At 37.8% G+C, this 23,910-nt stretch overlaps 1 protein-coding gene across 2 annotated transcripts in view; it reads right to left on the reverse strand.

Annotated features, from left to right (window-relative positions):
* The window catches only part of sbf2 (SET binding factor 2), a 144,858-nt gene that overhangs the window by 116,288 nt on the left and 4,660 nt on the right, over window positions 1–23,910 (reverse strand). For both annotated transcript variants that reach the window (XM_088610865.1, XM_088610864.1), the window contains exon 2: window positions 7,503–7,588. In XM_088610865.1, the coding sequence (XP_088466991.1) occupies window positions 7,503–7,588 (86 nt within the window). The remainder of the gene's footprint in view (window positions 1–7,502; window positions 7,589–23,910) is intronic.

Raw genomic sequence — 23,910 nt, forward strand, 5'->3', positions numbered from 1 at the left:
TTTGTTGCTTCAACAACTTTACAAAATGCATACATGAAGGGATGCCTTACATCTTATTGTCAACCCCTTTATATCTCAGACTAATGAGAAGGAAATGCAAACTGCAACATCAAGGACTTTCAAGCAAAGAAGGAAGGATGGACTTACAGAGAAGTTTTTTTTTAATATTCATATATTAATATGAAGTGTAACTCTGACATCTCCCATAATAGTGAGAACATTTCAACTGAAGAGGGATCATAAATATGTATAAAGCCCAATGCTCTGTTCCAGCTTCATATCTGCTTTGTATCTCTGCTTCAGTACTGTAGGTTCTTGTGACATTTTGTTACACAGACAATGTTTAGAATAAGTAAGGTGCAGGATGGTTTTGGTAATTGATTAGTGATACAAGGATAATACTGAATGGGAGAAACCTGTTTTCACTCCTGGAACTAGAAAATGCAGAGCCTACTGTATGTGCTCTGCTCTGAAAGAGGCCCATGTGTTCACAGATATTTTAAAGATGATGTCTAACTCTGGTTGTCACAAACTGCCTTGAAGAAGCTAAGCAGAGAACCATTCTGTCTTATAACACTCTTAACTTGCAATCACCATAATTCAGTTAAGCAGGATTGGTGACCACCAACAACATGAGTTAGTAAAGGCAAATGGTACTGTACATGCTGTAACCACAGCTTTTAATGTCTATTTATCTGTGCACCATAAACAACTCTAGTCTACTTTTCACAAATCTCATAAGAGACATAGCTATGCTGTTCCCAATTATACTTTCCAGTTAAATTTGGACATCTACAGCAATATGAAAGAAATTCAGACTTTTTATTTAGGTCATACTCAATTTCCTTCCCATAAAAAAACATCTACTAGTTCTTTGGAGCTTCTTAACCTGCGTAATGAAATGTCATGCAGCAAATAATGCCATATAATTCACATTCCAATCCTTCATGTTAAAAAAATGTATAACATTTTTCCATGAACTTGGCTAGACTCCTTTAATACATAAACCTCATGTTTCTGTTCAGTGCCAGACATACACATCAATTCTGTAAAGGGAATAGAACACCTATATCTCTGCCAGCAGACACTCTATAAAACTAAAACAATATATTACCTTAAATGATGCTGTTAAAGGTTCCAGATTTTAAGAAGCTTGTTAATGAGAATCTCTCACTCACGTGCACAGGGCATGCTCAAGACCACAGGGCTGAGAAACGTGGCACAATGATGGCACCAATGAGGAATCTACCTCCACAGGTTCGAGCACCTGCCAGAATCCTGGATCTGCTTTGCATTACAGCAGCCTTTGTGGAGAAAACATATTGCACCCCCTCCTCAAAACAAATTCAAAGAATTATTCCAAATCTGCTGGCACGGTACAAACATAAGGAGGGAAAAAATAGCTTTAGAACACAAACCAGCTCATTGGTCAGACACAGCTCAGCATGACCTGGTGTAGTATCTAATTAATTCCCGAAGGATTTCCGTGAGGTGTGTTCACTGGTGCAGCTTAGCCAATATTTCTGACTGTCAAACACTCTCATCAACAAACTTAAGCAAAAATGTTTTTTATGCATCGGTTCCCTTTAAGATAAAAGTGGGACAATAAGTATCTATTACATTATATTAGCATTTTAAAACATTTGATTTTATCTGCCACTAAACTGTCCTCAGTAGCTTGATTTTGTCGTCGGGTAAAATGTCCTTTTTACTGTTCCTTTGGAGTGGCAAGCTCAAGCACTGCCTCTGAGAGCCCATCTGAAATGAAGGCTGAAGACAAACAAACCACTCATATCCACTACTTCTTGAAGACACTCACTACAGCAGTGAAGCTGGATAGCAGGTGGTGTGGAGTCCAAGAGTGTTCTACCACTGGGCATCTGTACGCTTGGACTGACAATTTAAAATGTTTTTATGCAAACGTATTATACACACCTGTTCATTCTATTGTGCACCTCTTCAAATGTTTCTGAACATCAAGAACAAGCATCTGGTCCTTTTGGGAACAGAAGCCCCCAGATTATCAATTGAACACATTTTTTTTCTACAATGGCTGCTACAATTCAATTGAGTTTCTATAATTCAATTCAAAATACTTTCTTTCTTCCCCAGGGGGGCAATTTAAGCAACAAACAGTGCAACATACAGTATATACTTCACATCAAGGAAGTGTGAAGACCATGTTAAGATGTGTCAGCAAACTACCCTGCACTTCATGTAACAGAGTGGAGCAAGGACAAGGGGGAGCTGTTCATTAATAAGATAAAGGTCAATTTTTTTATTAATCACATTTTAAAACAGTCTTCTAGCCCAAAAAAACAGCAGGGAAAATTCTGTGAAATGTCAAAGAGCCAACCAGGATTGTATTTGACGTGTTATTCAGATATAAACAGAAATTGATAGGGCAGCTGCAACAGAAGTCATGATTTAAAAGACACTGGAACCAATCTACAATGAAGATAGCCAAGTGCAGCAGTTGGTCACGTCACCACAGTTTGAAATCACAGTCTTGTGAATTACTGGAAACTCTGAAAGAAATCTGAGGGGGGTGGGTGGGGCTGGCAATCATTCGTAATCCCTGTGAAAATGATTCAATTCTAGAACAGACACATAACAAAGGAAAAATAAATTGTATTACACATACCCTTATTTTGTATAGCTTGCTTAGTTAGCTTGTTTTTGACTTGTAAGGATTTTATTTTCCTGATGGGGTAGACTGCATATGCCAATACTTCATATAGCTTGTCAAAATAAATAAATAAAGTACCGGAGAGCATCAACTCTCTAAGGGACACAGCTGAACTTCTGAGCCCCCCACCAACTCACTTTTGCTGCTACTGTTGGTCCCAAGATTTATAGCAGGATTCTATCTCAACTTAGATAAGCAAATATTTAGTCACCAGCCAAGATGATTTGTGAAACCCGTAATTGGCCCAGTTGTGTGTCACAAGCTCTTTAAATGGCTCTCCCAGACTTTAGACCAGCAGGCATCTCCTTGTAACCTAGCACATACAGTCAAAGCCAGGCGACTCAGATAACGGCCAAGAGTGAATGTTAAACTCTGGACCATGATGATCTTTCCACCGAAAGGCGATTGGAATTTCTCAATTAAGAAAGGAGAAAGGGTTTAAACAAACTGCAAGATAAACAAGGATATGCATTTGTTGACACAGGAAATACCATTATCCACTGCATGCTCCAAATAAAAGTAGAGTACACATTCAAAGTTACATGGTTTCGCAACCAGTGTTTTAATCTCTATGTAAACTTCTCCATTACAACAATTGTTTTTTTTAAGAAATGAAAAGTTCTTTTATGCGTTATGTAATAATTGCATGAAATCGTCAAATGCTACAATAACCAGTGATTTGTGATTTCTCACAGGAAAATGTATATAACCCAACGTTTTAGAATTGTACATTGCCTACATCCTGTTTCTGTACATAATATGAACTAGAAAGCAGCAGAGAAGCATCAGGTCAACTGAAATTTTTTATAACTTTTTCTGGCAATGAAGGTTTGGCAACTGAATTATAGCCTAGTCACATTAATTCAACAGATAAGTCAATGATCATAAAAGTCATTATTGTACAAACAGTAGCATGCACTGTGCATATACATTTAAGATTTCGTTGTATAACACACAAACGGTGAAAGGAACTGGGCTAAACTAGTGGACAACAGCAGGGACATCCAGTTGTGAACTTAAGAGCCCCTGTGGTGGGAGAACTGTAAAAACTACAGTAGGACCTGTTCACCTCGGTGCACCTCAAAATGGGAAGTGTCTTCAAGAGCAGGCACTTAATCAACAATGCAGATCTCGGTGCGCATTTCACGTTGTCTGACACCGCAAGGAAAACCAGCAACAAAACCTTTTTAATTTCAGTCAGGTGATTGAATCTGGTGTATTTATGTGCCTGTGTGCGTGGAAGGACAAGGGGGTAAAGAGCTTGGCAAGTTAAGCAAAGCTGGTAAAGTTACAGTACCACACAATTCCTTAACACATTAAACTGTGAAGAAAATGTGCTCGCCTTTTTACTATTGTTAATATCAACTAGATGACAGACACAGTTCTGCATTCTGGACATTTCTTCCACTCGCTGAACTATTCAAAGTAGTAAATGTGTGCTATTAACACATTTCAAGAAGTAGTGTAGCACAACACAAAGAAGGCTGTTACTTAGGAATGTTCAAAATGACAATATTAACCACAAGCCTCATGTGGTTAGAGCTCTACCTATTGATGTGGTCTGTGAAAGGTTTCCTGGAACACAAATTACTCGCAAATGGTTCATTATGGTGAGGCACAAAGTATGCAGCTATTCAGAAAGTTTATCTAGAGCCCACTTGCTAAGTCTCCAGAATGTACAGTATTCCAGCTTTTCACATTTTTCCTGAAGTCTGCAAAGCACATTCAATTATCAATGATCAATTTAGCTCACTTTTACACTCTGTATACTGTATACTGCTTCAGTAAGTTAAAAGGAATGCAATACTAAAAGGCATTCTGCTTCTTACATTTTGTGATATTTTACCATCATAAGGCATAAAATCCAAAAAGGAAAAAATCTAACAAAAAAAGAAAATGACAGCTTGAATGCACTTAATGTCTTAATCTGAAATATTGCAAAATGAAAACTTCCCATGTGTCGACAGCACTCTTCTCATGAATGCCAAGCAGCTTGGAAAATGCACACTTATCTTTGAGAGCATGTGACCTGTGGTCCTGCTCAGTTGGATGTTCTGGACATTTAGCTCTTTGGCTTAGTCCAAGTGCAGTACTTCGCACGTGACTGAGAAATGAACCAGAAACGTCTTGCAGTCAACATTTTTCATGCAAGAAAGGAAAAAGGCCACTTGGGTCATCTAACTTGTTTGGCTTCGAGCAGCTAATTGATCTGAGGATCTTGTCCAGCCGTTCCTTGAAAGAAAGCAGGGTAGCAGCTTCCAACAGATTGCTAGGTAGCTTGCTGCCACCCTCCACAGCCCTCTGTGTAAAAAAGACTGCCTGCTAACCTGAGTTTTAATTCTACCTTGCTGTGCTTTCCTTTTGTGTCTTATGGTTCATGTTTCATTGTCAGTCCTACAGATGTTCACTGGTCTGACTCTGTCAATACCTTTGAGGCTGATGAATACCTGAATCTGTTCAAGAGCCTAAAAAGGTTAATTTAGCCTTTCAATGTACAGTAGGTAATTCCTTTAAGCTTCTTAATGTCCCTGGTCACTTTTATGGGACTGAATGACCATCTGGTTTATAACATGGCAACCAAAATTGTACACAATATTCTAAATAACGTCCTCCATCACTAGTCCATGATAATTACTGGTTATGGAAGGGTTATTGAGCACATTCTAATAGAGGGAAGAATTAACTGAGCAAAGAACTTTTTCCTCCCCACAATACTGATGAATCTCACTGATATTTTGTTACTACCTTTTGAGATGTTAAACAAAACAATTTACTGCAGTTTAATGCAGTCATACACTGTTGCAGGACAGATTGCAAATGTAGGTTATAGAAAATGTGCTGGCTGAGTTATAAATCTAACTACTTTTCAATAACATTTGTAAGTCTAAACTCTACAGCCTCACTATTTACTTCACTATTTACGGTCATTTGCAAAAGTGATTTTAAAAAATGCTGAATCCAAAAATAAGGGATAGATTTCGATATACTGATATATTGTTATACAACTTGCAAGACAATGATCATTTTAAAAACCCCACTCATGCCTTGTAAACTGTACAAACTGCACACTCAGCATATGCTTTGTGTTCAGAAACAACCCAAACAACAAAGAGAGCTAATAAGAATTGTGCCGTAGTGTTTAGTTTTAGGTTTTATAATCACAGTGAAATGTTAAATTGTTTGGCAAGTTAAACATACAAAAAAAAGCACTGCGTGAAGGAAACAGTCATGGAAAATATATTCTGCTGGAGTAACAGGAGAAAAACACACGGACTCACTCAAAAGACATGGACCGCAAACATGTCTTGAAAATTCCATGGATACCTAACACTACGTCCAAGAAAACTGAATAATCAAAAACACAACTCTGTTAATTTAAAACTCCCGTGAGGAAACATTTTGTTTTAAAAATACCCTTCCACTTCAAAAACAGTGAGTGTGAAGTGACTTGTTTTGTAAACTCTGCAAGGTCTGTTGCAGAGTCTATGCAAAATCAAAATACAGCAGCCTAGAAACAGACAATCAGCAAATAAGGAAAACGTATCCGCATATTTGATCAGACACAAATATGGGAACAATTTCCCCAGGATGTGAAAAACATGTTAACGAAATATGTGACAGCATCACAGACTACATGAATTTCTTTTTAGCTCCGGTAACTGAACTTCCTGAACTGGTGTTAACCTAACTAGTTTATAATTGCACATCATAAACAGGAATTTATGAGGGACCTAACATTTAATGTACTGGAACACTAAACATACACATAATGCAGTCTTCTGCTGGAGAAGACAGTAATTATTCTGCTTTGAAAAGAAAAGTGAACTTGAAGAATCAAAATGATTTAATATTTAATAACATCCACAATCTCATATTTTTGTTTCTGAACAAAAACACAAATGACTAACTTACACTTTCATAAAATGATATGAATTTCTTATTTTCCAACATTCCGTGTTTGCCAAAAAAAGAGGATCTGTTTCTTCATGATACTTCGCAAACTCGCCCTTTGTTGTAGGGTGATGTTACATATGGTTTCATATTTGAACAGGCGTGATCATCAAAATCCCACTTTGTTACCATAGGCAGTATTTGAAATCGGTGCCTATTCAGAAAACAGAGCATACTTAGTTTTCAAACCCAGTATCAGCAGTAAGGTAGTCTTAATTTCTGTCAGGGATGACACATGACAAAAGCTAAGATGAGAGTTTTATTACATATGGTTTACTTTTGATTCATGCAGACCTATAAACGTGATTTCTAGTGAATGGATTCTGCCCATGTGTTTGTAGTTTTGGCTGCATGTGGACTGCCACACCATATCTATTCTCAGCTAACACATTTAAAAGAGGAGATGTGTATCCTGGTTATATACTGTAACCACTTCTCAAGACAATATAACGATGACTGCACACCAAGATGTTTGCGTAAGTACAAAGCAATAAAACTAAGATCCTTGTTGTGAAAAGTAAAACTAATGATATCCTCTAAGATGCTTAAAAAAAATAAGGAAACCTTTTTCCCCCACTTTCTCTTAATACTCTTTAAAAAGGTGTTTTCGGTTTCAGTCTATAATTTAGCTCTAGCAGAGACTTTGATAGTTTAACAAAGAGATCAGTGTTTGTCTGCAGTTGTTTTTTAGGTAAATATAAATCATATAATAGGTTGCTAATTCATCCTCAAGCTTGCAGAAGTGTAAATAACATCTGTTTCAGGGATATGCCTTAGTGCCCTCACAATTCAGCACAACGTCATCTTAAAGCTCAGATCATCATTGGGAAGACATAAGCCAATAAATGGCTAATTTACTCACCATCTCAACCCCCTGAGGAAATGTTGTATCAGCCCAGTCTTTTTCTGGGAAGCGCTGGATTATTTTTCCACATCCCTCTCCAGAACCTTTGAAAGCACAAGCAGAAGATTAATTATAAGGGCATCCTCTAACTTAAAAACATGCATATAAGAAGTTCACCTTACTTATCGGGAAGAAATACATTTTATATAAAAATATGTCTCGTGTTCTGTGAAAGTCTCTGAATTTGAGTCTTTAGTATCTTTATTGTGTTTAACCCTGCATATCAAATACATGTTGATAAAAAAAATTACTCTTTGGAAGACAGAAGGTCACATGTATAACAATAAATCATGTCTAACTTCGGTGCAGTGAAGCCAGCACAGGCAGCAAGTCATATGGTCAACCATGAATGCAGTACATCTGTGCCATCTGCTGCAATGTTCATTCCTTTCTTATGCTGTTTCTTCTTGTTTGCTTTCCTGCAAAAAATAAATCTCGACTGCTAACAGTACAGAAACCAATGGCATCTTCAGCTACATGACAGATCTAAACTGGAGCAATTAAAAGCCTTCAAAAAGAAAGCTGCCTACCGCACCAACAAGATACTGTAGCTGTGATCTGTCACCACCATACCCTGAGACTCGCTAATTCAACCCCTCTGGAAAGTGCATAAATGTGGCTGGAAATCCACCCTGTTCTGCTTTTAGTGGTGGTACATACTAGAAACGAGCTTTTCAAAGGCCATGCCTTCATGTCATTCAGTGCTTCCTGCATCCTGGTTCACATATTTATTTACTCCTTGAAAACAACTCTAAAGATTGCAGCCACTTGTTGATTTACTAGAGAAGCATCAAACAAATTCCTTAAGATGACTACACAGACTTTATACTATAAAAAGCACTGACAGAATACCAAATTTAACACAATGTGTTCTCCAAAACAATGGTCATGTATTTTCTGAGAGGCAGACTGATTTATCATTTACATTTAGACTTGCTCTCTGTAAAGCAATACTGGGTGCATTTTTATTTCCCACCAATGTGTTAGGTTGTACAGTCAAACACATCAACTAATATCGCTCAGCCTTTTCCCTGCTCCTCCAAAAGAACGCAGTACAACAATTAAAGCAGGCGCTGTGGGAAAAGAGTGAGAGGGTTTATTTGGCAAACTTTGGAAAGTGTCATGTTCTTCTTTCTGGCGAAGCCAATTGCAAATTTTTCTCCAACTATCATCTTGAAGTGCACTGCCAAGCTTTCCTGAAGAGGAATCCAGCATACTGTACATGTACAGTTTCTTAAAATGAACAAGAACTCAATTATAAACAAAACGTGACAGAAGAGAAAAAAAAGTAAGAAAGAGAAAAGGCAGGACATGGAAATACATTATTTGTTCTCATTTTAGGGTATGCAATGGTGATCTACACCCATTGTCTCATCTACACAGGCGCTGATTTTAAGAAGCAAAGCCACAGAACAGTCAGTGAAGGAAAATAAGCATTTAAAAATAGCTTGTATAAACTGAGGTGCAGTCAGAAAACAAACTGACAAGAAAACATACCCAATACTCTTAAAAACAAAGAGCATTTAACTTGTATTTATTAAACACAATGGAAAAAGAAAATACTAAAGATCGCCTGGACACACGCTATCCCGAACCAATTTTTTACATCTCTTGAAGCATTAATACAGACTTGACAACAACTCTCTCAACAGCATGATGGGTTCATGATTTAGGAGGTTGATCAATGCGTCACAGGCCATGGGGAAAGGTCTAATACTGTATGTTTGTTTTCTTTCAGGTTTTGTTTCATGTGATTGAGAATCAATCTTCCTCTTCAGTGTGAGCTCAATGAAGCCCATAGTTTCCCTATCACAGTGTGCAATTCCTAAATCAATACACTGTGCAATATGATTTGCAGGTGGACATTCAGGATAAAAGTTCAAATGGTAGGAGCACTCAGTTAAAAAAATAATTCCTTACACTTGCATATATAGTGCTTTTCTGGATACTCCACTCAAAGCTCTTTACAGGTAATGGGAACTCTCCTTCACCACCACCAATGTGCAGCCCCACCTGGATGTACAGTATTTATCCTGTACCTATTAACTACATACAGTATACAGAATATATACGTTTGCTACTACGTTCACAGAACTGGATATGCCTTCATTTTCTTTATTGATACTCGGAACTGCTATCGGGAAAGCGTGAAGAGTTTGTTATGCTTTAAATGACACAGGGCAGCAGTGCAGAGTAGCAGTGGAGAATGTATTTGGTGAGGACTCACTATTGTCAGTGTCATGGGGTGAAATTGTCCCTCATCCCCACAAAGTGTAATGATATTGACAAATGAAACTGATGCAGACATTAATATAATTACACAATATGAACAATTTACATCAGACAAGATCCATCAGAACACAGCTGGATTTAATCAAGAAACATGTGATCAAATGAAGCAGCTGGGAACAGTAAATAGGCAACATTTTATCTCGATAACCAGGAATGTAATGTAAGAATGCAAACCTGCCCGTAACCAAAATACATAACCATAGCAAAGTCTTCAATGGTACCAAGCCATATAAAATAATAATGTTCCAAAGCACAAGATACAATGGATTTGTGAGGCTAGAGTTGGTCACAGTCAATAAATTACCATGGATTGAAACAAGATGTTCGGCCTGAACTTAGTCAATGATTAAGTACCAGACAAAATACCGACAAGTAACACAAAGCAGATTACATGAAACGACAGCCATTCATTTACAAATGATCCATTCTTACCGTCAGGTATTGTATAACTGTTCTTCACCTAGAGTTATGAACTAAAACACACGTTGCTGCCATGTATCTGTCCGGAATTAAATGAATCACTCAACCACAAAGCCTAACGTTGAAAAGTAAAGCAGCTAAAAAAAACACCCTCCCTATTCATTTCATCTCAGGCTGGGAGAGTTTGTGAAGGAGATAAAAAGAGAAGTATCTGAAACCAAGTGAGATTACAGAGTCAGCAGAGGGATATCAACACATTGTCATATCTGATTTTCAAGAGAGGGAAAAAGCAATTACTACACTATGAATATATAACTGATTGGTATTATATACATTACAATATTCTGAAACTACCATTGATTGCACACAGCAATTAACTTTCTGTAACCACTTGATGCTTAAACTCTTGTGGTGAGCCAACCAATACTCCAGACAGGACAGCAGCCATCATAGATTCGAACCCAGAATCCTGCACTGTACCACCACTGCATTTATTAAAATCAGAACGGACTGTAATAGCATGCAAAACAGCTCTGCGATTTTGTTAACGTACCACCAGGGGTCCCACACATTCAGTACATTTGCTCAGCTGAAACCCAGAAACGTGCCATATATTTATAGCTGTGCACCACATGGCCAACCCCTTGTGGAAATATTTGAACTAAAACATAAGGTATTGGATGACAAATTCAAAGCGTCTTAACAATTCATTCCATCAAATGAGAAAATTAATGAGTAAATTAAAACCCATTTGCGCAAGGAATTACAAAAATGTGAAACGAAAATCTTCAACAATGAGAGGCATAATTCACAAAGCCAGTTTTCCAAAGGCTGGGTCAAAAATCTACTTAATCAGCAAAGTGGAGAAAATAAATAAAGAAAAAAATAATGACAGAATCACACAGAACTCCTTAACTTACAGCCAAAGGAAGCAGCTATGTCACTAGGCATGTGACTTTACGACACCATGCTTAATTTTAAAATAACCATTAATAAAAGAAGTTGAATCCAGTAACTGTGTTAATTATTGCTTGGAAATGTAATCTGACCATTCCTTGATACTGTCCACAAAATTACTGTATACTAGTGAAATGTACAGGAAGCCATACATTACACGTAATATTACCCAAAGCAAAAGCTCTGAGCTGGCTTGATACAAAGCATTTTCTTATGTAGAATGGTGGGTATACAGACCTTCTGAAAGGTGAGGTTGATTCACTATAATCGACCGTCTGGGCCCAATAAAGTTAACAGATCCAATGGAACTGGGCTTCCCTGCTAGTTTTGGAAGGTCTCATTCCTGTATGTTTATAAGTCCCTGAAAATAAGCAGCACCTGAATAACTGTTAAAACTGTCACAATTAAGCAAAAATTACTTCAGTTAAATTATTAAGAGCTGGAATAAAACCAGCAGGTCTGCAGACCTCCAGGACCAGTTAATTCTGCATATCTGAACTGCCATGACACAGCCACTTCATTGGAATGAATGAAACAGCCCTTTGATACGCATCAAGCACGAGCCTTGCCAGACCAAATCCTAGTGGACAGCTCAGCTGAAGTTTGCAGCTCAAGGTTTTTGGTACAGCACACATAATAACAAATATTAGGACAGCAGAGGTGAAGTTCCGTTTGGCTCAGCTGTTCAGGTTTTTGGCTATTCTCAACACAGTCTAAACTGGCTTAGATGACAGATGCTTTGTATTCACTGTGTCCTCCAGTGACTCATTCTTATTCTTTTATTTTTATGAGCTTGGTTTGCATGGAATCCCCTGAAAACTTACCAAAAAAACGGAAAGTCAACCCGTACAACACTAGTCAAAGAGCCATAAAATTCATGAGAACATTTTTCAGAAATTGGAAAAAAGTGGGTATAAAAGTTGCTAGGAAGTTACTGACACCAGACTCCTGCAGAATACGCAGCACATCCGTGTCCTCCTGATTTAAGCTTAAATCTAGGTTATTGTAAATGTGAAAAAGCATTTGGATTCTTAAATATTTAATTTGGCTGAAGTCATATGTTCCTTCCTCTAAAATAGCTCCTCTATATACTGTATATAGCATAGATTTAAGAAACTTTGTCAAAATGAGCATTTCAAAAGTAATACACCACTGAGAACTAAGCTGTATCCAAAAATACTGATGCTTGACTATACAATTACCTAAGTGCTGATTTGAATGTAAAATGTAAAACAGCTACAAAAATGAAATGCTGTTGTGATGTGCTGTGATGAAGATGTCTGGCTATTATAAGGAAGAGGATGAAATCGGAAACAATTGACATTTGAAGCAGAACTCAATTTACTGTAATGTGTGCCTTGCATAGCGTGTATTTCTCAGTACACATTACATAGAAAGCAGTAACTGGCAGAGAACCATACAGAGAATACACAGTTATTGATGCCATTATTAAAGACATTTATAGCATGACTGTTGAATGGAAAAAAATCCATGTGATCACAGAGATGATGCTGTGTGCTTTGCGGCACATCACAGTCTTCTGAAGAATGGACCAGCAAAGTGGGGATAAACCATCACTCCTCTTACAGTGGTACTGCTGCTTAAGCAGCTCAAGTTTGCTGTCAACAACCACTTCATCTGACAGCTTGCGTCAAGTATATTTAAACAGGGCCAGCAATTAATCTTTCCAAACATCCACCTCCAACTGCGGCACTACGGGTAGTCGTTAAACACCCCTCAGATGACAAGGGATCAGGTGTATGAGGCCCTCGGTAATTGAAATCACATGCTTGGAATTTCGGAAGATGGAGCTCCAGTTTCAGCATACGATGACAGTAAATGACAGAATTCCTCAAATACCAAGAGCCGAGGCCCTAAACTTTTCTTCACAACTTAAATCATTCCTGCAACTGTCAGTTACTACCCCCCAGATAACAATAAAATGTTATAGTCAGCACTGGTGGTGAACTCCACATCAAAGCAGAGCTGTGCAATGTTGAAGACCCTTTACAATAACAAGCCGAGAGGAATTCCAAATAAACAGTTCATTTCCATTGGTCTCATTTAGATCTTGTTAGCCTTTTCGCAAGAAAGCAGAAAAACTCCACAAACCCTAAACAGACATAACGCCGAGCTTCGTGTTTAAACTAAACAGATTTTTGTGTTCCTGCCAACTTATGCACACCCGTCCACCTTGCGTTTGTGTTCCTGTGGTGAAGTATCTGGATTGCACTGCAGCAAAATGTATTTTGTATGTCACTTTTCTAAAGGCAAACTAGGGTGCCTTCTGTGTGGAGTTTACACGTTCTTCCAGGGTCTGCATAGATTTTGCTGTGCGTTTGCAAGCAGGTGTGTGTGGCCTGAGATAAACTGGGTCCCGTCCAGAGTGTATCCTGCCTTGCTCCGTGCTTCTGGAATAGGCTCCCGGTTGCCACGACCCTTAAAAGGAAATGGCTATCCCGTTTCCTGGAATGGATTTAAAGTACTATTGAAAGTGGAAGAAGAACCCCCCCCCCCACAAAAAAAAATATCAGGCTTCTCTTGAATTGTGTTTCAACCATTATTGTAAGACAAGTACTGGTATTTGTTTTTAAAAATCAAGCGTGACTGTAGAAAATAAAAGTGGTATGAATTAGCATTTATCTTGTGCTGGTATTTTATGAAAGGCAAGTCACAAAGGTTAAGAGTTTAGTACCTTCAAGTAATTTCCTCAGTTCTCTCCATGTCCCCTACCCTGCACAGGTACACTCGGCGTTACTCTTATATACAGTATTTCATGCTTCCTGTAGGAATCTTCAGAATATAAGAATTCTGCACAAGATCCTCTAAGATCTTTGTAGATCCTGTACAGGAACCTAAAACCTATTCTTTATATTCCCTACCTTTAGTAGGAATGTTAGCCTTTTAGGTGCCACAAAGCTCAGGTGAAGATGACATAATTCTGTGACACACAGGGTCTGCACAATGGGCTTATGGAACAGATGTGTTTCACATTAGAAAGTCATTTCAGTTCATGTCAGCTTTGAAGGCTGTGCTTCATATTTCATCAGAGGGAGCTCATGTGCATTTGCACCTTAAAGCATACAGATAGTCTAAAGTGGAAAGGAAACTGGCTATATAGTATACACATTTTACAAAATTGAAAGTGGTTAAAGCTGTTAAAATAATACAGCAACGCAATGCCAATCTGTAGAAATAGGCACATGCTGAAAGTGTTTGGACTACTTTCAGGAATTGTGTACTTTTGGACCACCTGGAGTTTAGCCCAAGTAATTAGTGAAAAAGGCTGAAAAATTCATAGCCATATTGCACATTATAGGATCTACAAAAAATCATCACCCTTCCGTCTCCCACACCTTTAAAAAAGACACCATGTTTTCACAGCAATTGGAGAGAACTAGCTGCCAAAAACCATAACACAGAAATGTTCTTATTAAAATACTAAGCATAGTTTACCACTTAAAATTCATCATTGTTTTTGAAATGGGTACTTCCCTTGTGTAAGCTTAAAAAGTCTTTTTATTTTTAATTTTGGATGAGGATAAAGGATTTCTCAGCCATATCTGTTCTCTGTGGTATACTCCACAGTTTCTGGCACGCTCCCTAACCCTATAGCAGCAGGTCTCCAATGTTTTAATCTATACTCTAATGAGAACATTATCCAATCAGAAGTGTAATGACCCTTCAGAATAACACTCACCAGATTTCTGTCAGGGGTCTTAAAGTTGTTTACTATTCATGTCTCTAAATTCTGGACAAGCAAACAAAACTGGAGACACAAGAGTACATTGGCTGAGAAATTGAAAAATATTACATTCTTGACCTACAGAAGAGGAGAAGTATGCAACTCTTCAGCATTTATTGGTGAAAGATATTCTGACTAACCCTAAATTAACATGGGCATAACCTTTTTTTTTTACCAGAATCTACTCAGATACACTCATAATGAAAAAGGAATCTTGATTATAAGCATTGCTTGCAGCTAGAGTAGCATGCAATTTCTGAATGTTAAAACAGAAATAAAATCCTTAAAAACATGACGTGAAACTAGAAATTATAACGAATTCTTCTGTTAATACAGCTCGCATTCTTTAATGTTATCATTCATTAACATTATCATACCAAGTCAATAATAGAGGTGTACACTACCTACAAAGTCATTTCACAGTTGATTACAGTAGTTGTTCATAATAGTTTTTCTAACAGTCCAATTCAATATCCTGTATTTTATATTTTTTCTACCCCTGACACAATAGCAAATTAGTTGATGAGTGAATAAATAAAACCATGGAATGATTTTCAGGCTATGAATAGTGAATACCACAAAAACATGTCTTTGCCTTTGATAACATAGAGAACATCTTCCTTATGACTAATAAGCTCAGACACTTCTCAAGTATTGATTTTTGACCATTCGTCCAGGAGGGACGTCTTCAAATCCTTTGGATTACTCCACTTATACTTTTGCTCTTTTCGATATCATTACTCTCTATTATTACTCATAAAAATGTTATACTGGAAATTCTGGGGGTCAGTGAGGGACATTCTGTTGGAAAGTCCATTTGCAACAATGCTTGAGCTTCTTACCGGAGGCAACAACATTTTTGTATGAAATATCTTGACATAGTTTGAAATTTGTTTGTCTCTCATTTCTAACAAGGGACCAAACAATATCTTCAGACCATCAGAAGAAAGGATTGTAATGTATAATGGAGATTCCCTAAATAAAAAGGTCTCTGGAAACACACAAGAAAAACTGCAAAGAGATACGAATAGGAACACACAGTAAAAATTCTGTCTAGAGCAAACCATTAACTCAATGGGTACTGAATTAAAAAAAGTGTTTTTTAATCCTTTTTCATTTTTGCTTGCTTGTAATTGCTACGGTCTCCAAAACAAATACAGAAGTGCTTTGTTTTTCACAAAAGCAGCTGTTCCTTCTCTTTTTTATTTTATTTATCTTTCCAGTGACTCTCTACACAGCAAAAATGTTTCATAAATTGAGTGTTTACTTGGCCAACTTCGTGGATTTCCTTAAGCCTGGGCTGAGTGTCCATTGTTTGTCACAGGCCATCAACAGATGCACAGGGATCACTTGCCATCCTCTTAGTTACAACCTGTGCTTGACTGGACGATCCTGATACATACACTGAAGCAACAGAGAACTCTGCATCACCTGGGTTTAGATGTCATTTTTTGGACGCAGAAAATTATTTTCCCTTAGTCCTTAGTTAAAGCTTGGCACACACTTTAACTGAAAAGTACTGTCCATCTGATCTGATTGCCTCAGGGAGGATGACAGAACCTTAAACTAGCTCCCAATCTTAAAGGTCTCATCTCAGCTGACGGGGTTTCAGCTTGCAGACAGTGCTGTTGAGAGCCAAAGAACAGTGCTCCTGTTTGGTTTTTCATTTCCATGCAAGCTCCACAGTGCCGTCGTTTGCTAAAACGAAATACTAATTCATGTGTCTGGAGTGTGCCAACTGGTTAAAAGCCATCGCTGGCTTCTTTTTTAACTTTTCGACTAGCGGAAGAGCCAAAGTTGCCTGCAACTTGGGAGTTGGAACCATCGCTTTGGCTAAGGAAGTGTGAACAGCAGACACAAGGAGAACCTGCGGCACAAAAATGAGGAACACATAGGCCACCGAATGAATGAGAACCAATCAGTTCTGGCACTCTATCTTTTGCACAGCTTGCCAGGGCAACCCAAATCAACCCCTCCCCCCCTCGGGTTAATGTTTTCTTCCTTGAAAGCCAGAATACTGACCTTTACCAAAGACAAAACACTCCGACAGTTGGCCTCAGCACGCTGCGAAGAAAGATGCTACCGTCTGATCACATTACGTGTCTGTTCTCTCTCCCACTGAGCTACGCTGCAGCCAATGCAATTAATCAAAGCCAGTGGACACTGTTTTATCATTCCGCTGTAATCCACATCACATATTAAATCTTCCACGTTTTCTCAACCTGGGTAGGTAGGAATAAAGCACTTTATTTTAATTAAGTTTCTCATCATATAGTTAAAGATCCTGACTGAAAACAGCGAGGTCTCCTATTTGAAAATAATGACATCTAAAAATCTAATATATTAGGGTTTTTAATAACACTGCCCAGCTATCAATGAGTAGCATGTGCACTGTTAACTGCAAAAGGAAGGAACTAGGCTTGTTTTCCAGATCTGCTTTACTAAAAATCATATAAAAAGGAAAAGGGTGTTCTTCACAGACCCCAAAGCTCACTAACAAACCATAAAATTCAATGTTAAATTTTGTTCTCATTTCAGAAAAGCTTGCAGGACACAGTGAACTGAAGACTGATGTCAATTTGTTCATTCCCAGAGGCTTCAACCAAATTAATTTATTTCAGGACAAAACCATAAAAGAGAGGCTCAACAGAATCACACACTTGAAAAGAAAAGTATGTGGAATATGTGGAAAAGGTGTCTCCTGCAGAAAACTTTTATCACATCACTAACCATGCCAAAAAAACAAAAAAAACAAAAGACAACCACTGTTGTGCATTAAGGATGATAAAAAATGAAGTGCTTTGAAGTCGAAGGCCAGCTCTCTTTCCTTTAACCTGGCTTTTGACATTTAAACATTTCCTTTGCACCTTTAGAGATCATATATGGAGCATTGCTTCAGCCTCCTAAAATGTGTTGCAGATTAACAATAATATCCAACCCCCATATTTTTGCAATAAATGGATAACCAAGAGATCAGACTTTAGCATGCCATTGCTGCAGCTTGCTTAAGTAAGAATGAAGACAGATGCATTACATTCTACGGACAGCATTCTTGACCTTACATAAATAAATTTGAGTAGCTATAATCTTGCAAAGATTACCTTTAGTCCTTGCTTTCCACACAAACCATTTGGCAAAACAGGGGTCAATCCAGTAGAATTTAATTTTACATTTACTATCACAAGGTTTTAGAACTTTGTCCGCACTTTTATTTCAAACTTAAATCAGACTGCAGACATTAATAGACACTCTAAGATAAAGCCACATTCCAGGATCCCAAAGCCTGACTTGAAGCCAATTCTCTCGATTAGAAGTAAAACACAGCCATTCTGTCTCATCTCCAAAGGGCAAAACACAGCAATAATCTTTAAAGAGAAAAAAAGTGTTACCATTTAACATGGAGTTATTGATTCACTCAGGACTTAGCTATGACCTTAGAGACCATGAACCCTGTTACTGGATTAGACCACTGTTCCTCAAATTTTTATGTCTTAAGAGTGCATACCAGTCAAACAAGGTATTAAAATTCCAGAAACAACAACTTAAATATCTTTCAGATACTTCTTTGCTAAGAGTTTAAGTACAAGGCCAATTCTAAGTGTTATCATCGTAACATATCAGTAATGTATTAAAATCTTCCCTTTAATTCTTTTATCTGATGGAAAGCAATTCTAAAGGAAACAGACAAGGAGCATGGCGACTCCAGTCCTATTGCTTTGCTCCCTGGTGTTATTTTCACATTTCCCTTTTTTTTTACAAAATTAAATCACCATAACTGATCTTCAAAATTCATTTTCCATTTCTCTTGTGGTTCACTTGATATTTGTCTTACTTCCTTAAGCTAACGATATAATTTTCTTGTAACAGGGGTGATCATTATCAGCTTGATTATCTTGATATGTTTTGAAAAGTACAGTATATATTGGCTCAAAGAGAACAAGTGTGGGCAGACTGCATTTTAAAAACATGTGCATGACGTCTGAAATCCAAAAACAGGATGGGAAAATTGTGTTTTAAAATATGCTTAATGCATGTCTGCATAACAAAATTGAGATTTCTTCTGATAAAAACTGAACAAACCAGTTCGAGCCCACTCCACCCACTGGCCGCTCTGCAGGTAAGGCGGTGGCCTGAGCTCACCTCGCAACATGAGCACAGAACAGCCCCCTGGGGGGCAGAATTGTGCGACGAGTTCAGAACGCTTGTGCAAACATTAACAAGCCACAGAGTGATGAGCCACAGGCTCTCAACTCCAAAATAAGGGTTTCCTCTAATTGAAGCAATGAGGCCCTTTATACCAAAAGGCTCTTTAAAAATCAGAGGTGCTCCGATTCAGCCTAATTTATAAACTAATAAAACTAGAATTGCAGCCTACAGCAGCCCCCTCAATTGACTGTCTGACCTGAGACTCTTTATTAGTTACTTCTACCTGCCAAATGTAACAAAAACAAATCATTACTTTCTCTGATGAAACGAGTGCCAGAAACTAGATTTAATGCTTTGCTCATTTTTTTTTAGTTGTAAGTTTTTATTTTCTTAAAAAGAAAAATGTTGGTAAGGCAACAGTTTGTGCTTTTGGATTGCTCTACTGCGATCAGAATGAAGTATTATTTTAGCATTGTTTTCACACACACCCCCACCCAGAAAGCAGTATTGTTCACTCCATTGTCTGACTGCATTGGGCTCTTCTGAATTTCTTAGTTTTGAGCAATTAATAGCATCTAATTACATAATTATTGTGGACAACAGGACAACCAACAGAGACAGGTGAGCACGAAAATCTGGGCTACAGCACCAGAACCTCCAGGGATCAAAGTATTTCGAACAATTGCGTACATACATATTTTATAAGCAAAAGCGTAGAGATTACTGTTTCACTGAAAATACACAAAAACAATCAAAAATTAAAGCCACATGTTAGTCTAATAAACAGATTCTAATCTTATTGATACCATCTCAAATTTCTAAAACCTAAGGGATGTGGTCAAATTATATGCGTCATACTGACCTACTGCTACTAGATATTGTTTATTCATAATAAAAGATAATCAAGGAATGCGTTTATGGTCATAATGATTGAAAATAACAATTGATTGAACCAGGTTTCTTTTCTCCCAACAGTTCAAAAAGCAAACACTGACTACAAATCTGATACTACATGTACAATGCTACTGCATATACTGTACAATTGCACATTTTTAGAAAAACAAATATACTGAATGTACTTAATTGAAAATATGGAGTGTTTTCTACTGAGTAAAGCTATTTTTTTGTCCTGAGATAAGTGCTTTCCCCACTTCATCCCAGTTTGACACAAAAAATTGTACATGATTTTGGGCACAAACACATTTCTTAAACAGCCATAAGCCTACATGCAATTTATACTGTATAAGCCGTGTTTGCCAGGCCTGTGGAGGTCCACGTGTATTACTGTGCTGCTTTTTAACTTTAAAAATGCAAATGAATTGATCCATTGAGTTTTGCAGAAAATTAGCTTACGTATCGATAGTATAAAATCAAGCACTGCCCCAGATTTACAAATATCCCGCATGTTCAGTTTAGCATTTGCGAGGAATTTCGGGGCTGAAATTCTGTTTTAAATTTGGAATAATACAGTAAGTACATTGCAACTGAAACCTAGATTGTATATACATTGTACGGATACTTTGGTTGCTGCTGTTGTTGCTCCAATAAGAAAGGCCTGACCCCTTGCCCCATTTCTGTCAGCAACATATCAAGAAATTGCTAGAGTTATACAATCTGTTGATAACAGGGTACAGATTTTTTTTTTTTTAAATCTCCAAGCTCTACATACTTCTTTCCCCACAGGAACTAAGTAATAAAACACAGGGCTTTTTTATAAGAAAATCCCACCAACAACATCTACTGTATGCACTTCAGGGAAACACTTTAAGCATGTGGTAACATTTGCTCTCCCTGAGAATGGAATGCAGGTGTTTTTTTGTTCAGTTTAAGGAAAGTTACATAATACCTTTCCTGTGTTCATGACCTACAAAAAAGGAAAAGGAACTATCAAACCAATGACTAGAGCCTACTAAATTATGTAGACTTTTATGTGCTCATTTCTGTGCATTTTATGTGTTTCTTAAAACGTCGCTTAATGTAGGCATTTCATGTACCGTATAGTAGAGGCAACAGACGGACTCCTTAATATCAGCTTGCAATTTATAATTTATTGCTTGACTTGTAAGAAAAACTCCATTTAAGGATTTTCTCTGCTAATTACTGGGGGAAAAAGAATACCCCTGTTAACAGGAAGAAAAAGAGCAAATCTGAGCCAGAAGAACTCTAGAAGGCAAATAGTTTGGAAATACCCTCATATTTTCAAGACTACAGTTCTTAAATTATCTTAAGAAGTTAACTTTCACAATAACATTACTAAACCTACGGGATCAAATTCATTACAGTAGTACAGTTACTTTAACAAAAATCAAACAGAGCAAAATCAACAGTGCAAATAAAGCATTTTTGCAGCTAAGACTCCATTGCTTTTAGTAATTTTTGTGAACATTAACTAAGTTAACAAAAATCATGTTTGCTTTATGTAAGTGTAGAACATGAAACACAAAGAAATGTATAAAATTATGAAATTATGAGAGTCATCACATGCGAAGGGCACCTTCATGTGCAACAGCATCTCAGGGACTCCAGGAAATAAGTGTAAATAATACTTCTTTACAGGGAGTCTAGTACAAATCGTAGGTCATTAATGTGGTTAAGTACTGACTCTTTGTCTTCCTTTAAAAATGGGACAGATTTAAATCTTACAACAATAAGCTTCAGTCAACAACACAAGCTAGCCTAGTAGTTAACGGAATAGTTAACGCTTGTATACTGTATAACCTCACTTAGCTCTAACCCAAAAGTGTCTCCTGTGTTAGTTATGATTAACAAGAGACAACATTTTCTTCCTTACAAACCACAAACTGTTCAGATGTTACAAGAAATAAGGTGATAATAATTTTCAAATTTAATCTTTGAATCGTACAAATTATAATGATCCACTATTAAGCACAAAGCGCTATATAATTGCACACCCATAATAATAAGCACAGCAAAATGAACCAACAAATCCAAGAATACAACTGAATTACAATAACAAACTTAATGCTAAGCACTACTTCAGGAACCAAGGATATACATGTAAGCCGAAACAAAGCGAATTTCGGAAAAATTAAGACGGAAAATACTACACAGTGCTGGAGCTCTAGGTTCAATTTGGGACCTAGAATACTGTCTGTGAGGAGTCTGTATGCTCATCCTGTGTTTGTGTGGGTTTTGCCAGGAGCTCTGGTTTCCTCCCACAGTCCAAAGACTGTGGTAACTGGTCGGTTAACTGGCTTCTGGGAAAGCTGGCCCCGGTATGTGTGGGCACGTTTGAATCCCTGTGTGCCCTGAGATGGACAGGCGTCTCGTCCAGGGTGTATCCTGCCTTGCACCCACTGCTGGCTGGGATAGCCTCCAGCTCTCATGCAATCTGTACTGGATAAAGAAGCTAGAAAAACGCTGGATGGATTGTGATGCAGTTCTTCACACTCTCTTTACACAAAGGGTTGTGAGGGTCCATAATAAACTGCTGTACCCAGGAACTGCAGGGTACTTGTAAAGCCATCATATAGTGCAATAGGGTAGTAAGTACAGTGGTTTAACAAAAATAGCTGCTGTTGTTAATTCCCTGCCTAACATTTGTGGTGAAGGGCCACGTCGCTGGGCCAGCAAGCAGTATGAAAAATAACTTGCGGCCTCTCCAGTACAACCTCCTGTGTCCTTTGCCGCAAAGTGTCTGCCAAGGAAGACTGTCAGTCGGTGCAAAATCACGCCATGCGGACTGAAGCTGCAGAGAGAGGGGTTAAGCAGACGACAACTCGGGAAAGAATCCAGAACGACTGCCGTATGACATGCGAGGTCAAGGGAGGAGAGATACTCTTGCACAAATTGTCACACAATCGGTAATGGTACTCCTGACTTTACAGTATACTGTATACACACACTAATAAACACATCCTCTACAAAATCTGACTTTCACTTACAGTAACCTTTATACTGTATGACCGGCATACCCTTTACTCCCCCACCTCATCACCAATATTGTTCTTAATATTAATATTGTTGAAAATTCACAAAAAAGTAATGAATTATAACCAATTCAAGATAATTTTATAATTTAAGATTATAAATGAACAAAACTTCACAGGAACGCTATGGCAGAACTCTCTGCCGAACAGCTCACAGTTTTGTCTCATGCATGGCTTTCCATACTTTTTCAGTACAAAATTATTATCTCCATAGTTAACATAACCTGAACTTTGGATTTTTTTTATTTCTCCACCTTAATCTTCTACTTCTACTTAGTCTTAAATGGGCACATAGATTGCTGAGGTGCTATCAGCCACCTTCCAAAACCGAAATGATTTTAACACATCAAGGACAGCCCAATGGTAGAGTACAAAAAAGGCAAAAAATAAATCCCAAACGACAACTCCTATTCTCCTACAGCTGTCTCAGGATGGAGGGTCAACTGACTGAGCACAGTGGAACAGAAAGTTTCTTTCACCCTGTTCTGCATCCTTTTCTCTGGATCAGCTGTAATTAACTGAGCCCATTTATTAGATTTAGTAGTACTACAACTTCCAGAAGCTGTATTCCTGAAGAAACTGCCTGAATCCATGGAGCTTTGTGCAATGCCAGGAACATTTTGTCCTTCCACATTAGTCAATCAACATTCACAAAAAAAGAGCATGGTCACAGCTTACCTACTCAGCATGGTGCTCTTCCAACGTATTGAGCACAAATCATGTAGCTTCTCACAAACACCACCTGTTTGGCAGCTTCAGAAATTTGTTATCATTTCTATTTTTCAATTATTTCTGTCCCTGTCAGAAGATGATGTCGTAATGTAGCACAGGGAAAGCTCATTTAAAAGGTGAGAGA

Source organism: Lepisosteus platostomus, chromosome 18 (genome assembly GCF_059453375.1).
Source record: "Lepisosteus platostomus isolate fLepPlt1 chromosome 18, fLepPlt1.hap1, whole genome shotgun sequence".
Taxonomy (NCBI): Eukaryota; Metazoa; Chordata; class Actinopteri; order Semionotiformes; family Lepisosteidae; genus Lepisosteus; species Lepisosteus platostomus.